Source organism: Plasmodium gaboni, chromosome 5, assembly GCF_001602025.1.
Source record: "Plasmodium gaboni strain SY75 chromosome 5, whole genome shotgun sequence".
Taxonomy (NCBI): domain Eukaryota; phylum Apicomplexa; class Aconoidasida; order Haemosporida; family Plasmodiidae; genus Plasmodium; species Plasmodium gaboni.
Window position 1 is genome coordinate 510260 of NC_031485.1, and position 17508 is coordinate 527767.

The 17508-nt window shown below is 17.9% G+C and overlaps 5 protein-coding genes and 1 non-coding gene across 6 annotated transcripts; 2 read left to right on the plus strand and 4 right to left on the minus strand.

Moving 5' to 3' along the window:
* Positions 1-23: 23 nt before the first annotated feature.
* On the plus strand, positions 24-3386 carry PGSY75_0514300 (putative aspartate--tRNA ligase; the record flags this gene model as incomplete). The annotated part of the gene is made up of 1 exon (XM_018784423.1): positions 24-3386. The coding sequence occupies one exon, from the start codon at positions 24-26 to the stop codon at positions 3384-3386; it is 3363 nt and encodes a 1120-aa protein (XP_018643078.1).
* A 475-nt stretch (positions 3387-3861) lies between these two features.
* On the minus strand, positions 3862-3934 carry PGSY75_0514400. The gene has a single exon. It is a non-coding gene; the product is annotated as a tRNA-Phe (tRNA).
* Positions 3935-4951: 1017 nt separating this feature from the next.
* PGSY75_0514500 (putative membrane protein) lies at positions 4952-6174 on the minus strand (the record flags this gene model as incomplete). Its single annotated transcript, XM_018784424.1, has 6 exons — positions 4952-5024; positions 5121-5214; positions 5360-5428; positions 5569-5611; positions 5706-5890; positions 5991-6174. The coding sequence occupies 6 exons, from the start codon at positions 6172-6174 to the stop codon at positions 4952-4954; spliced, it is 648 nt and encodes a 215-aa protein (XP_018643079.1).
* A 676-nt stretch (positions 6175-6850) lies between these two features.
* PGSY75_0514600 (putative ribose 5-phosphate epimerase) lies at positions 6851-8100 on the minus strand (the record flags this gene model as incomplete). Its single annotated transcript, XM_018784425.1, has 5 exons — positions 6851-6955; positions 7126-7377; positions 7457-7624; positions 7737-7898; positions 8077-8100. The coding sequence occupies 5 exons, from the start codon at positions 8098-8100 to the stop codon at positions 6851-6853; spliced, it is 711 nt and encodes a 236-aa protein (XP_018643080.1).
* Positions 8101-9725: 1625 nt separating this feature from the next.
* On the plus strand, positions 9726-14168 carry PGSY75_0514700 (hypothetical protein; the record flags this gene model as incomplete). The annotated part of the gene is made up of 1 exon (XM_018784426.1): positions 9726-14168. The coding sequence occupies one exon, from the start codon at positions 9726-9728 to the stop codon at positions 14166-14168; it is 4443 nt and encodes a 1480-aa protein (XP_018643081.1).
* Positions 14169-14596: 428 nt separating this feature from the next.
* PGSY75_0514800 (putative kinase) lies at positions 14597-17425 on the minus strand (the record flags this gene model as incomplete). Its single annotated transcript, XM_018784427.1, has 1 exon — positions 14597-17425. One exon carries the CDS (start codon positions 17423-17425, stop codon positions 14597-14599), a length of 2829 nt encoding a protein of 942 aa, XP_018643082.1.
* Between the last annotated feature and the right edge of the window lie 83 nt (positions 17426-17508).

The window sequence follows — 17508 nt, forward strand, 5'->3', positions numbered from 1 at the left end:
AAAAAAAAAAAGAATAATATAAAATGATATATGTTGTGAAATATTTATTTCTGATTTACTATATAAATACAATATTTTTAAAAAGAGTTTTATTTTGTTATTCATATAATTTATCAGATAATTTTTCTTTATATAATAATTTAAATTTTGCCTCCTACACAAGAAATAAAAAAAGAAAGAAAATAAATAAATATCATAATATTTATTATCATAAAAGTGATTTACATTATGAGAATAATATCGCGAATAATTATATAAGTAATTCTTGTTTTTTAAATAAGTATTATTATATATATCATAAGAAGAAACATAAATTAAATTTTGTTAATAGTCCTATTTTATATGATGATGAGTGTATTTTAAAAAATCCTTTTAATTCTTTTACAACAAAGGAAGGAATAAAAAATAAAAACAGTTACAAAAATGTAAACATAAATGTTATGAGAAAAAAAGGTATGATTTATTTAACGTTTAATAATAAAAAAAATGATAACACTATTAAGAATGATAGTAATTATGATGTTGATATATTGGATACATGCAACATGGAAGAAACAAATATTTTACCTTCAACGAGCTGGGGACACTTTTCTCTTTTTTATGGTTCACCTTTAAATAGAGATTATTATACTTATGAGGATATTATAAAATATATACAAACAAATAAAAAGAGCTTCACAAGGTGTATAAACAATAATAAAAATAATGACAACAACAACAACAACAACAACAATAATAATAATAATAATAATAATAACAATGTAGATGTAACAAAACAAACATTTATTGATAAAAAATGCATACTTATTAGAGGTCGCATAGAAAAAAAAAAAAAACAATCCAAACGGATTTTCTTATATGTAAGATTAAATAATGGTATCTACTTAACATGTGTATATGAAAAAAAAATTACAACAAATAAAAATAATGAATCTATATATCCAATAGATAATATGTATACCTATATAAAGAATTTAAAAAATGAAAGTGTTATAGATATTGTAGGAAAGATTAAATTACATGGAATTTTATATAAACACGACGTACCATATATAGAAAGCTTTCTTAATCAAAAAACTATCGAAATTGTAGTACAAAAAATTGATTGTATTTCAGAATCGTTTTATAATCCTCCAATTAGCATAAATGATAGTGATATGAACACAGACAGGATGAAAATGATCATATGGGGGGGGGATAATAAAATTGAAGATACTGATAAAGATGGTCATACTAAAAATAATAATATTGATCAAGAGGGTCATACTAAAAATAATATTATTGATCAAGAGGGTCATACTAAAAATAATAATATTTATCAAGAGGGTCATACTAAAAATAATATTATTGATCAAGCGGGTCATACGAAAAATAATAATATTGATCAAGCGGGTCATACTCCAAATAATATTATTGATCAAGCGGGTCATACTCCAAATAATATTAATGACCATTCTGATCATACTCCAAATAATATTAATGACCATCACAGCAATAATAATTATGAAGAAGAAAAAAAAATAAATACAAACGAAAACATGCTGAAAGTAGAAAATTTATGCTTAAATTATAGAAATGCAATAAATCATATAATTTTATATATTAAAAGTAAAATATTCCAAAGATTTAGAGACATATTAGAAAGGGATGGACATACAGAAATATTCACACCAAAATTTATAAAAATTAAAGAATCTGAAAAAAAACAATCTTTTGATATAAATGAAAATAATTATGAAGAAATAGAAGATAATAATATAGAGAATAATAATTCATCAGAAAATAATAATATAAATGTTCAATTAATAGGATCTGAAGGAGGTTGTAAATGTTATAAGCTGGAGGGACAAAATATTGTATTATCACAAAGTCCACAATTATATAAACAAATGCTAATAAATTCGGATTTTGACAAAGTTTATGAAATAAATTATTGTTATAGAAATGAAAAATTTCATACCTCAAGACATTTAAATGAATTTATGTCTTTAGATATTGAAAGAGTAATATATGATAATTACTATGAAATTATTATATATATGTATAATATCTTAAAAAATATCAATACATATATAAATAATACCTATTCAAATGAATTAAATATTTTATCATCTTTTTATAATAATAATAATACATATACAGCTAGCCAATTTTCAGATAATCCAATAGTCATTTCTTTTTCTGAAGCTCAAGATATATTAGATAAGTATTATAGAAATAATAAAAACGATATATTATTACATCAACAAAACAATATGAATAACAAAGATACATATATATATAATAAGAAACATAATAAATATATAAAAATATTAAATGAGCAAGAAAAAAAAAATATGGAGAAAAAAATTATGTTTGAATCATCTCAAAAGAATAAATTGCATAATATATATTATTACAATAAAATATTAAAATATTATAAAATAAATAAACAAAAAGATATATTTAAGTATGAAACTTATGATATAGACAAGGAATATAATAAAATGAACAAATATAATGATACATATTATCAATTTTTAAATACTTATAATAAAGATGAATTTTATAGACAGTTATTATTATTTTTTAATAACATGTATGATAAGTATGATGAGGACAAAAAGAAACTACAAGAAAATAATGACAAGGAATTAAAAATACAAAATGAGATAATAAATGGTCAACAAGATGGTGTAAATTTTAAATGTTATGAAAGTGATAATAATAATAATAATAATAATAATAATAATAAGGATGCATATATTAAAACCATGTATGATTTTATAAACATTATAAATAAAAAAAAAAAAAAAACATATAATAAAAAAAATAATAATAATAATAATAATAATAATAATGATGATGATGATGGTAATATATTCATTACAGAACCTTTATCATATAATAATTTAAAAAATAAATATATTTTATATGACGATTTTACAAATGACGAATTAAATTATCTTTATTTATTTATAAAAAATAATTTCTATAGTGATATATTTATTATAGATCAGTATCCAATATTTTTAAGACCATATTATACATGTAGTAATATGTATGATTTAAGATTTTCTAATAGTTATGATTTTATATATAAAGGTATAGAAATAATATCTGGAAGTCAACGAATTAATAACTTACCAATATTACTTTTTAAAACATTAAAAGAAAATAAACTAATATCCTTGTCAACTTATCTTCATAATCAAAATAATTTTTACTTACTAAATTATCTTAATAATTTCAAAAAATTAATAAACAAAAAATCAACAATTTATAAATATTTTAATTCTTTTCAGTATGCCTCAAAACCACATGGAGGATTAGCTCTAGGCATAGAAAGATATCTTATGACTCTCTTAAATATAAACAATATAAAAAATGTTACCTTATCCGAATAATAATATTAATTTTAAATATATCAACATGTTATATATATATATATATATATATATATATTATATATATATTTTTGTTTTATTATTTTTTTGTGACCATTACTTTATAATATATATGTATGTTTTTTTTTTTTTTTTTTTTTTTATAAACTCAACTCATATTTTCATATATACATATTATATATTATGAAGAAAAAATAATTTAATTAAAATAAATTTTTTTTTTGCACATATATATATTTAACATAATAAATATATATTATAAAAGATGTTTTAAAAATATAATATTTTGTTCTTACATATATATATATATATATTAATATATATATTATATATATATATATAATTTATGATATTTATACATAATATATAAATTAAATAAATTTATTAAAATATATTATTATTTATATAAATAAAATATTTCATATATATTTTATTTATATATTTTTTATAATTTTCTTAAAATTTTTAATAACCTTGCCGTGACCAGGGATCGAACCAGGGACCTTCAGATCTTCAGTCTGACGCTCTCCCAACTGAGCTATCACGGCTTCATATTTTTTCCTTATCATATAATTATTAATAAAAAATGAAAGCACTAAAAAATTAACATCATCAAATATATATATATAATCTATTATATAATTGTTTAATTATATTTATATAATATTAATATTTATTACTTATTTTAAAAAAAATTAATTTCTTGATGAATTTTTTAATACTATCATAAATTTTGTGAAAAGGAAAAAAAAAAAAAAAAAAAAAAAAAGATTGAGTGCTTATTTATTATATACTTAAAAGGAGAAATAAGGAAATTAAAAAAATAAGAAATATTAACATATATATATATATATATATATATATATATATATATATATTTATGTTTGTAGGCATATATACATATGTTTATTTTTGTATTTTTATTAATTGAATGAGCTTAGTATATTTATATGTTCTATAAAAGAATACACTTAACATTTCTTGAGTAATTGACGCATAAAAATATTAAAATGGTTTGTAATTTAAAATTAAATTTTTTTTTTTTTTTTTTTTTTAATTTATAACAACATAAAGAGAGATCCTTTCATTTAATATGGTAAATATCTAAATAATTTTCTTATTTTAAAAATATCCAAAAAAAAAAAAAAATAAATTGTGGAAATAGTATTTTTTTTTTTTTGTAAAAGAGAAATATAATAAAAAAAAAAATATAATATTATATATATAATTTGATAAACCTATGAATATAAGTAAAATAAATAAATAAATATATATATATATATATATATTATACATATCATATATATGTATGTATGACCATTGTTATATATTAATTAAATATTTTGTATAAAATATTTATATATATATATTATTAATTCAATAATTAATATATTTTCATTATTCTCTTTAAAATAATTTTTTCCGTTGTTATAAATTATTCCGTATACTGACATTCTACTATCCTTTTTATGTAATACACATATTTTTTTTTTTTTTTTTTTTTTTTTTTTTTTCTTCTTATAATATATAAATATATATATATATTTATATGTGTCTTTTCCTAGTTAAAATAAAAAATTCCATATCTTTTTCATGACACAAAAGATATCATCAAATATGTTCTTAAATATATATCCCCTGAATGGATTAAAAAAAATTATATCATTTACACATATATATATATATATATATATGTGCCTACATAATGTTCAGTTTTTTTTTTTTTTTTATTACAAATATTCCGTAGGGTGATAAGGCATAGATCTAAACACGATCATTTGAGAAATTATATAAAGGCCTATATAAGACACTGAAGTGAATTGTAAACCTGTAAATTATATTAAATAAAAAATAAATAAAATAAAATAAAAATAAAAATAAAAATAAAAATAAAAATAAAAATGGAAGAACACGTTCTCATATGATTAAAATATATATATATATATATATTTTTTTTTTTTTTGTCCCCTTACTGAAAGAATTCATGTTTTCATTGTCCTTCATATAAGGGTTATCTAAACACTCATACAGCGAAAATAGAGCTAGCCAAAATAAGAAAAAAAAAAAAAAAAAAAAAAAAATATATATATATATATATATATATATATATATATATATATATGTCAATATTTCAAACACATATTTTTTAATATATATCAAAGAAATGAAAAACTCTTTGTACCTATTAAAAAGACTAAAAGTTCAACTATAAGAAAAAGATAACACTAGTTAAAAAGATAAATGAACATATATAATAAATATATTTTTATAAAAATTAAAAGAGGTGCTCCTCGTTTATATAAATATTTCATAACACACCAGAAAAATATCAAGGACTGATATGGTCACTACTCCTGTGGATAAGGAAACATCGATTAAATCCTTAAACGAGAAAGGATACATTTTAATTTTAGATAGTATATAAGTTCCGTTTTGTCTTATTAATATGATAAAGGATAGTAGGGAGAGCATAAGTGATGTTATTTCAAATGATTGTAATAACTCTAATATAATGATAAAATTTTTAAAAATAAATATATATATATATATATATATATATTTATTTATTTATATATATGTACTATTAAATATTATCCTCATTACTTTTATTTATTATATTATTTTCCACATAAAATGTTGACACTATAATAGCTAAGAAAGAGAAAGACACCAAAAAAGTAAACCTAAGAAGAACCTTGCAAATATAATTTAATTTTATTAAGGGGGACGATTTATCATACTGTAAGGAGTTGATAAGGGAATCTTTTGCGTTTTTAAACAAATACATTTTTTTTGTCACAAAAAATAATTAACAAAAAAAAAAAAAAAAAAAAAGAAAAAAAAAGAAAAAGAATTAATACTATTTATATATATAATAGTTATAAAATTAATAATTATATTTTTAATACTTTTTATAACTTTTTTCAAGTTCATTTTTATATAAAATAATTAATTATAATAAATGACAGTATTGATTAAGGGACATATAAACATACATATGTATATAAATATATATATATTAAATGAAAGTAAAAAAAAGTAAAACAATAAAATAATAAATAATAATATAATAATATAATAAAATAATAAAATAATAAAATAATAAAATATTTTTGTATATACACATCTACAAATGGTATATAAAAGAATATTTTTCTAAGTTAATTAAATAATGAAAATAAATAATTAAATAAATAAATAAACATATATATATATATATATATATATATATGTGGAAAAACTAAAAAAACTGGAAATACAATTTATTTCAATTTTTTTTTTTTTTTTTTAAAACAAAACAATATGGCAAAATAAACCATAAAATATAATATTTGTCCAATGTTATAAATTTTTAATTATTCAAAAAATATAATAACAACACCTTGAAACTTTTTTATTTTTTTTTATTTATAAAAATTGAAATAAAATAAAATAAATAAATAAGTAAACAGAATGAATATTATTTATTCATATTTTTTGTTTAATGTCAATACAGTTCCATCGTGTTTACTTATTAAAGCTACATTCGTCATATTAACAAAAATACCATGATCAACAACTCCAGTAGTCTGAAAAAAAAAAAAAAAAAATATATATATAAATATATATATATATATGAAAATTTAAGAATTCATTTAGAATATATGTTTGTATTTATCGGTGTTATTATATAATAACATATACTTTAATCCATATATTCATTCAAAATAAAAAATATAAAATCATCTTTCCTTGTTACCATTTTAATTCTTGTACATGTTTCTAATAAATCTTGTATAGGCTCAGTAAAAAAAAAATCTACAATATAATTTTTATTGTCTGTAATAAATATCTCTCCGTTTCTCTTTCTCATTTTATATGTACATCCTTTGAGTGTATATATTTTTAGCAAATTTTCTATGATTTTTTCATATCCAAATGTAAGAATTTCTATAGGCACAGCCCCCGTCATGCCCAATCCATTGATACATAATTTGGACTCATCGCCAATCTGGTAAGTGCACAAAAAAAAAAATATACACACATATATATATATATATATATATATATGTTTGTGCTTTATCTCTTACTATTATGAAAAGGGCAGAACTGGACGCCACAAGCTTCTCACGAACTAAGGCTCCTCCCCTTCCTTTTATTAAATTTAAATCTAAATCTATTTCATCTGTTCCGTCTATGGTAATATCAATTTTTGAATATTTTTCTAATGTGGTCAAGGGTATACCCATTTTTCTCGCCTATAAGAAAAAATAAAATGGATACACATAAATATATATATATAAATATATCTATATATATATATATATTTATATATATATATATTTATATTTTTCTATAATTATTTATTACCTTCAATTCTGTGTCGATACTTGTGGGTATACATACAACGTCTTTTAATTTTCCATTTTTTAATAAACTATCAATACGCTCAAGTACATAGAAAACTGTAGAACCTGTTCCCAGTCCTACCGTCATATTAGATTGCACATATTCGTCTACTGCTTTATATGCCTATCAACAAAAATAAATGAATGAATATAAAATGTAATAAATTAAATATTTAACATACACATAATAATATATATATGTGATAGAATCCAATATTTCCATATATAAATTCTCTCTATGTTATATAATAAATTATTTGCCTAACTAATATTTTATAACACATATATGTTCATAAACTTACTACTATTTTTTTTAAACTGTCCATTTGTTTTTTCTCTTCTTACGTCAGTACATTAAAAAGTAAAAAAAAAAAAAAAAATCGATGGGGACTTTTTTTTTAAATATTATATATATTATATATATATATATATATATATATATATATATTTATATATACTTTTTTAATGGAAGAGAAAAAAGAAAAAAAAAAAATATAATAATAAAATTATAAAACAATCTTATTATATATCATTTATTAAAATACATTTTTTATATCTCATGATTTCAGTCTCTAATATTAAACATATAAATAAATATATTATATATATTATATATATATATTATATTTTTATCTTGTACATAATAATTTTTTTTGAATTATTTTATACAACAATATTTTTAAATATACCATAATATAAAAAGAATTTTTTATATATTATTATTAATATTCATATTAACAAAAAAAAAAAAAAAAAAAAAAAATTAACAATCACATTTACAAAATTAATGTATTCCTTTTTTGGGATAATTATAAAATTTATACTATTAATAATTCTATACTTGTATAGAATTTTTAATAAACTGGTTGAGAGTAAGAAACAAAAAAATGAAAAAAAATATATACATATAAAATATATTATTACAGTATGGTCGTAAATAATAAGTTTAATTATTTTATTTATAAAAAAAACATAATAATAATAATATTTTAAAGAATATATCAATAAATAGGTAGGTAGATATAAACCTATGGGTTCATCAAATAAATAAAAATATATATACATATAATATTATATATATATATATATAAACAATAGTAATATAATATACGTCGCAAGTATAAATTATATACATATAATTTCAAACAACCAATAAAAATAATATTTATAAAATTATATATAATATATATTATATATATTATACATTTAATATAAATTATATGTTATTTTTTATTTTTTAAAGTTCCTTTTTATTGTGCCTATTAATTCATATATATGTTTTTTTTTTTCTTTGCAATATTATATATCATATTATAGATAAACCTAACAAAATATTATAAAGGAAAAAAAAAAAAAAAAAAAAATTATAATTCAACCCTGATCTATATATGTTTAAAATATGTGATTTTTATTTCTCCTATACTATATATATATATATATATATATATAAAGACCAAAATAAAAATAATAGACTTACATATTTTGTTTTATAATATTTACATAATACATATGAATATGCATTTATATAATTATTTACGTCCATGTCTCGTCTTTTATTCATAAAATGAATATTATATATAAATAAATATATATATATATATATATATATATATATATATATTATATATATATGTCATAATTCCATAAAATACCTTTGTTATCTTCATATTGTTTAAATAGTATGGAAAAATATTTCACTATATATGTTCCATGATAGAAAAAAAGGTTTATTTTTTTATATCTCATGTAAAAAAAAAAAAAAAAAAATTGAGGCCTAACCATTATTCGTCTTATCATGTATAAAAAGAAAATATCTATTTGTTTAAAATAAAGAAGATTTTATATTTATAATATATGATGTAATATTATTTTTAAAGAGCACTAGCATATTTTGTATTTTCTTATATACAAAAAATTTTTTTTTTTTTTTTTTTTTTCTTTCATAAATTTAATGGATAAAAACAATTGTACAAATAATACAACTTTAAGTGTACTTTTGTATAATGATATACTTAAATATTGGATATCTTTTTTTTTAAAAGATGAAAAAGAAAATAAAAATAATTCCATACATTTAACATCAGAAGAATGTTTAGATTTATATAATATAAAACTTAATAATAACACATTTTACGGACTAGCCAAATTCGATAAATATGCCTGTCCATATTTTTGTGCTAATAATAATATATGTATAAGAAATAATCATAATAGTGAATATTTTGGTTTATTTAGAAAAAGAGAATTAACAGGATATGGGGAAATAAAATCAAAAGGGTTTTTATTATATAAAGGATATATATATAAGGGTAAAAAAAATAAAGTAGGAAAATATATTTTTAGGAATAAAAAGAGTTCAAAGATTATATATTATAAAGGGTCCTGGAAAAATAATAAAAGATATGGATATGGTCAAATAAAACTATATAATAATAAAAAAAAAAAATATATTTATTTATATAAAGGATATTTTAAATATAATCAAAGATATTTTTATGGTATTCAATTTTTTAAGGATACTTCATATTATATTGGTTTTTGGAAAAAAAATAAAAAATGGGGATATGGAAAAATGACCTGGATAATAAAAAAAAAATATCATATAAATCACAAAATAAATTATAACAATTTTAATCATAAAAAGATAATAGACAATCAAAATAATAAAATAAATTATATCAACAATAATATTTATAATTATAAAAATGACAACAATTTATATAATAAGAAAAAATCTTTTTTCTTTATACATAGTATTTATATAGGACAATGGAAAAATGATAAACAGGAAGGATATGGGAAATTTTTCTGGTTTAAGAAAAGAAAAAAAAAAAAAAAAAAAAATATAAATAAAAATATAAATATAAATAAAAATATAAATATAAATATAAATAAAAATATCATTAAATCTATGGAAAAATATAGAAATATAAATACATATAATTATAAAGATATATATAGAAATAATATTATTTATCATACTGATTCTTATAATAGTTATGAAGGCTACTGGATTAAAGGAAAACGTTTTGGATATGGTATTTTTAATTATTATAATGGTAAGAAATATATAGGTATGTGGAAAAATAATAAAAAAGATGGATATGGATATTTAATTAATATCAATAATATTATTAATATATGTTTTTATAAACAAAATAAATTAATATATGAATTCTCAATAAATAAAATTTATCAAATAAATAATTTATATAATAATACATTATGTAATGTAATTAATCTTTCTTTTTTTAAAAAATATTATAATTTAAAAAATAAAAAGTTGCAAAGTCTATACAAAATTATATATGATAATTTCACTTTTCTTATTGATATATATAACTTTTATAAAGATAAAAAATATATATATATCAAATCAAATACTACTATATATAATAATATGTGTATTAAACAAAATTCTCATTCAACTTATAATAATATGTATCATAATTCTTTTACACTACAAAATTTATGGAGCATGTTTTTTAATTCTCATATATTTGATATGCACTTCTTTCGATATAATCTAGATAATCTAGTCATAGATTATTTATCTTATATTGATCAGGGGGAAACAAATTATTTTCTTGAAAAAAGTGAGCAACCTACGGAACAGATTTCTTCTTTTTTATATAATGAAAGGGATTTTATTAAAAAATTTTTTACACCCGTTGATTATTTGAAAAATATTTCAACAAATAAAAATGGACACACAAAAGAAAATATAAATGAACATGTAAAGGAACATATAAATGAACATATAAATGAATATGTAGGACGTGAAAGTGAAAAGTTAATACATAAAGACAATATAACCACTATGAATACTCCTAATAATGTTCCTATTGATAATAATACTTCAAATACAAATATAATATGTCATAGTTGTAAAAATATAAAGACACATTTATTATCATCTAATAACAACATACAAAGTATATATTCACCAAACTACTTTTCTTCTCCTTATCAATATTTTATTTTTAATATGGATTTATGTTTATTAAAAGATTGCACAGACTTTTATAAATATCACTGGAAACATTCCTTTTATAAACAAGCAAATTATATTTTATTAAAAAATATACTTTTCTTTATTATAAAAAATAATAATATACAAAAAGAAAATATGTATTTTTTTTTATATTACGTTTTGTCTAGTATGCTCATTACAACTATTCCTTTATATTATCCTTTAATAGATATATTATGTAAATATGAAGATGATAAGAAAAGATTCAAAGATTATAATTTATATAAATATTTATATGTTCATATGAATTATAAACAATGTCATCATAATGATATACATTTTATGTCACATATGAAAAAAATTACAGATTATATATTTTTAAGAAAATATTTTATACATGATGAAAAAAGAATAATAACTTTTAATTCATTCATTCTTACACTTGTTCATATAGATATAAGAATTGGAGATCATAATAAATGTGAACATAAAAATTTATATCACTTGATTCAATTCTTAAAACAACATGCAACTTGGAAAAAAGATAAACAAAATGATGAACAAGATATAATACAACAAATTAAAAACAAAAGAAATTTTCATTTTTCTACCATTAGATATATTATAAATAAAAAAAAGTATTATAATAATAAAACAAGTTATCATTTTAAAGAAAAAGAAATCGATGGAATAACATATATAATAAATATACAGAAAAATAATAAAATAAATAAAAAAAATAATACAAATGTTAAGAAATATAAACATTTGAAAAATAACAATATTAATAATATTCATATCTGGAATCATTTCTTTCCTATATATTATCATAATAACATATTATATAAATACTGTCCAAAAAACAAAAAAAATAATACAAAAAATAATACAAAAAATAATGCAAAAAATAATGCAAAAAAAAATTGTAAATTCTGTTTAAAAAGAATAAAATTTTATTTGAAAAATGAAAATTTATATGATCAAGAATTAAGAAATATACTGGAAAATTTTGTCTATTACTACATTTTTTTTTTTTTGATTTTTAAAAAAAACGAAAAAAAAAATCTCTCAATCTTTTCAATGAAATTAAATCTATCCATAAAATTAAAAAATATTTTAAAATTTTTATTTCACCTTAATATAATCACAAAATATAATAACAAGTATAAAATGAATTGTGTTAATTTGTCTTCTTTAAAAAAAAAAAAATATACAACAAAGATAAAATATAATCATATATATAATAACCCTTCTTATGATATAATATTTCAAAGGGATACTCATGAAAATAATAAAAATACAAAAATATTATCATCATCATTACTGTTAAATATTGAAGATAATAATAATGTCGAAATAGAAAAAGAACAAGTTATATTAAATAATAAAGGAAAAATATATAATGAGAATATAGATAGTACATGCCATATAAATGATTACAAGCGTGAAGAAATTAATAGCTCTCCTATAAATACTTATGAAAAAAATGACCATAATATATATACTATTAACAAAAAACATTATACAAACACAAATTATTTTAATCACAAAGTTGTAAAGATAATACAAAAAATGTCTGGTCAATTTTGTTTATCCTTTTTTGAAGTTCTATCCATGTTTTCTAAAATTTTGATCCCACAAAGGATACATTTAATAAAGGAACCTCTTATAGAAATTTATTTAAAAAAATTGAAGACAAAAAGGAAACTCATGAAAATCAGGAAAATACAAAAATTTGTGATAAAAAATAATATATTACATTATTATATGATATTAAAAAAAGAAAAAAAAAAATATACCAATCAATATTATAAATGTACAAACAAAAAATATATATGTCATAATAACAAAATGGTACTTAATAAATTAATAAATATATTAAATGAAAAAGAGAAAGAATTATTTAGTCATCAAATAAATGAGCAACATTCTACTCTTCAAAATGAATCCCCAATTGTGAAGAAACAAATTATTCCTTCAACACATGATAATATATCATCAATAAAAAAAAAAAAAAAAAAAAAAAAGGAAAAAAATACTGTTACTAATATAAATAATTCAAATGTTAATAAACAAATCAACTCAAATGATATACACAATAAAGACACATATAATAAATTAAAAACCAATAAAAATTTAAATACCACTCTTTTATATCTTCCAAAAAATCAATATATGAAGAGCCCAATTTATTGTTTTAGAAAATATGTATTTTCACATAAAAATTATATGAACATTTTAGATTTTTATAATATCTATGTCACACCATATGAATTCATCACATTCTTTTTAAAATTCGTTCAAAAAATTAAAAAGAAGAAGAAAATACAAGCACCATACAATGAAGTGCTTTTCTTTTTTATATTTCATGTTTTGATTTATAAATCCTTCCAGCTGATTAAAAAAAAAAAAAAAAAATAAATGAATAAAAATAAAAAAAAAGTATAATGTTTATGATTAAACATAGTTTAATATAAGAATCCACATACAAAATAAAAAGTATTTTTCTAAAGCCTTTTATTTATATAATAACATAAAAAAATAAAAATAGTAATACTAAGATGTAAATATATATGTAATTATATGCATGAACAACTAGCCATTCCGTTATCAAAAAAAAAAAAAAAAAAAAAAAAAAAAAAAAAAAAAAAGCCTGACTTGTACATGTATAATAAATATATAAAAATGCACACACACACACACAAATCAATAAATTAAACTAAATAAATATATAAATATAAAAATATATCAATATATATATATATATATATATTAATATATATATATTTATATATCCTTATACATGTTAATATACCAAATAATGAGAAAAATATTTATATAATTAAGGTTCATTCTTCGTTTTTACTTTTTCCATTATTTTTAAGAGTTTGGGGTAGAATATTACTAAAAAATATAGTTCTACACAATTTAATTAAATTATTTAATCCATAAATAATGTCCATATTAAGTTTTGTATTATTTAAAGGGTATAGCTTCCAATTGGACTTGTTTTCTAAAGAATATGTAAAATCAATCCATTTAATATCACAGAATGATGGTTTGTTTTTATCATATATTATTAATAATGATGTTGAACAAAAAGAATATAAAGATTGTTGTTCTAACCATATTTTTAAATTTAATAATTGTGGTAAAATTAAATGTACAATTTTTTTTAAAAAAATTGATAAGAAATATATAACTTGATCTTCACGTAAAGAAAAACCAAGGTGTCTATTAATTTTTAATTTTTTCGTTACATGATCATAACAATCTTTTATTTCTATTTTGTTTAATTCTGAATATTTTTTCAATGTATTTGTTTGAGTATTTAATATATTATTTTTTTCGAATAAACAATTATTTTGTGCAAATTGTGAATACTGTATTTTTACTTGATCATCATTTAATAGGTCTGAATAATTTATATGTTGTATTAATGTACATATTCTAAATCCTAAATTTCTTTGTGTTGATTTAAAAGATGTAACACTTTGTCTCCAGGATTTTAATAAGGCATAAATATCCTTATTATTATATTTATCAAAACATGTTGGTAAATTTAAATCTTTTGAACACAAATCTATAATATGTTGATCACTCATATTGGTAGTTGTAAATTTCTTTCTTATATCTTTTTTCATTTGGGACCATTTATCTACATAATATTCTTTTAAATTCCAATTTACAGAATGACTATCATTTAATAAATCTTTATTAAATGTTAGATCATTATCAATTACTGTATTATAACCAAGTTTTAAATCTATTATTTGTTGATTAGAAGATTTAATATTATGGCATAATTTCTCTAACTTAAGAGATGAATGAATATTAACATCACGATTATTTTTACATTTTTCATTGTACACTTTCCATATTTCCTGATCATTATTTGATATGCATTTATTTTTATTATAATCATTTTTGTTCATCGAATGAATATCTTCATAAGGATTATTTTTAGTTATACTATTTTTTTCAAGTTTAATAAATACATCATTATGTTGGTGATTTGTATTATATATATTATCTTTATTATTTATATTATCTTTATTATCTTTATTATTTATATTATCTTTATTATTTATATTATCTTTATTATTTATATTATCTTTATTATTTATATTATCTTTATTATTTATATTATCTTTATTATTTATATTATCTTTATTATTTATATTATCTTTATTATTTGTCTTATCCATTGTTTGTTTAATTTGATTAATTGGTTGTACATTTGTACACATTTTAATATCTATATCTTCTTTTACATTTATTTTATTTTTTTCATTTTGTATACATTTAGCTACCTGAACCAAATCAAAATATTGAGGAATTAATTTATATTTAACTAGAAGAGATAATATGAATTTTTGATAAAATATATTTTGACAACTCTTAACTGCACTCACTGTTTTATAATTACATGATGATAATTCATCACATTTTTTTAAATTATAATTATTTTCATTTAATATATTATAAATATTTATGTGTTTTTTTTCTGATATATATAATTTTTTTATAGGTTCACACAAAATTGTATGATAATACTTTTCTTCAAATGATAATTTATTAAACTCTTCATATGTATTACATACATCTAATCCAATATTCGATGGATTGTTTATTTTATTATATACAATGGATATATTATTTCTCTTATTAAATAAAGAGAAAAAAATATTTTTGCCACTATTATCTTCTATACATTTTTTTTGTGTTTCAAGAAAAAGGTTATATATATAATCCATTGTAAAAAGCATATCTGCATATTCACACAAATTATAATAATTGCAATTATAATATATATTATTATTATTATTATTATCAATATTATGAATATTTTTATTTTTATTATTATCCATTTCAACATCCTCTAAAGGTGTTTTTTTTTTTTCCTTTTTATATATATCATTGTATGCTTCAGACACTTTTGTATAAAATTGTGCTTCTCCATTTTTAAAAAAAGGAATTAACTTATAAATATATTTTGAATTTTCATTTGTTAATATAACAGATGTTCCTGTTAATTTTATATTATCCATATTGTATAAAAATTCATAATCATTTTGTGTATTCACATTATTTTTTATCTTTTCCTCCTTCTTATGTTTGACAAGGGATATATAATCATTCTTATTTACATCATATTTTTCATTTATATTCTCTTTAGAAATATTTAAAATATTACAATTTTGTTTACAATAATTTTTATTATTTCTATCTAGTGACCACCTATATTTATCACCTGTTTTATAATTATAACAACTATCATTATTATTTATATTATCATTTTTTTTTGTATTTATTGAGAAAGATAAATGATTCATATTAACATTCGATGTGTCATTTTTAGGTATATATTCAGATACATCAACATTATTAATTATTATATCATTACATATGTTGTTAAGTTTTATATTTTTATCAATATAATAATTATTTTGTCTCAATGGTATGTCCTTTATATTATATTTTATTATATTTTCATATTTATCATTTTCTTCATTCTTCATAATATGTGTTTCATTATTATATGAATTTATGATGCATATATTTGAGCTTTTATTGTACTCTTCATTTATTTCTTCATTTTTTTTATCTATATCATTATTTGCTTTTTTTATAATTTCACTTTTTTTTTCATCATCTGGATTATTCTTTTCATCCATATGTTTTATATATTATTAAGGCTATAAAGTTGGATTTTTAACATCACATATATATATATATATATATATATATATATAAATAT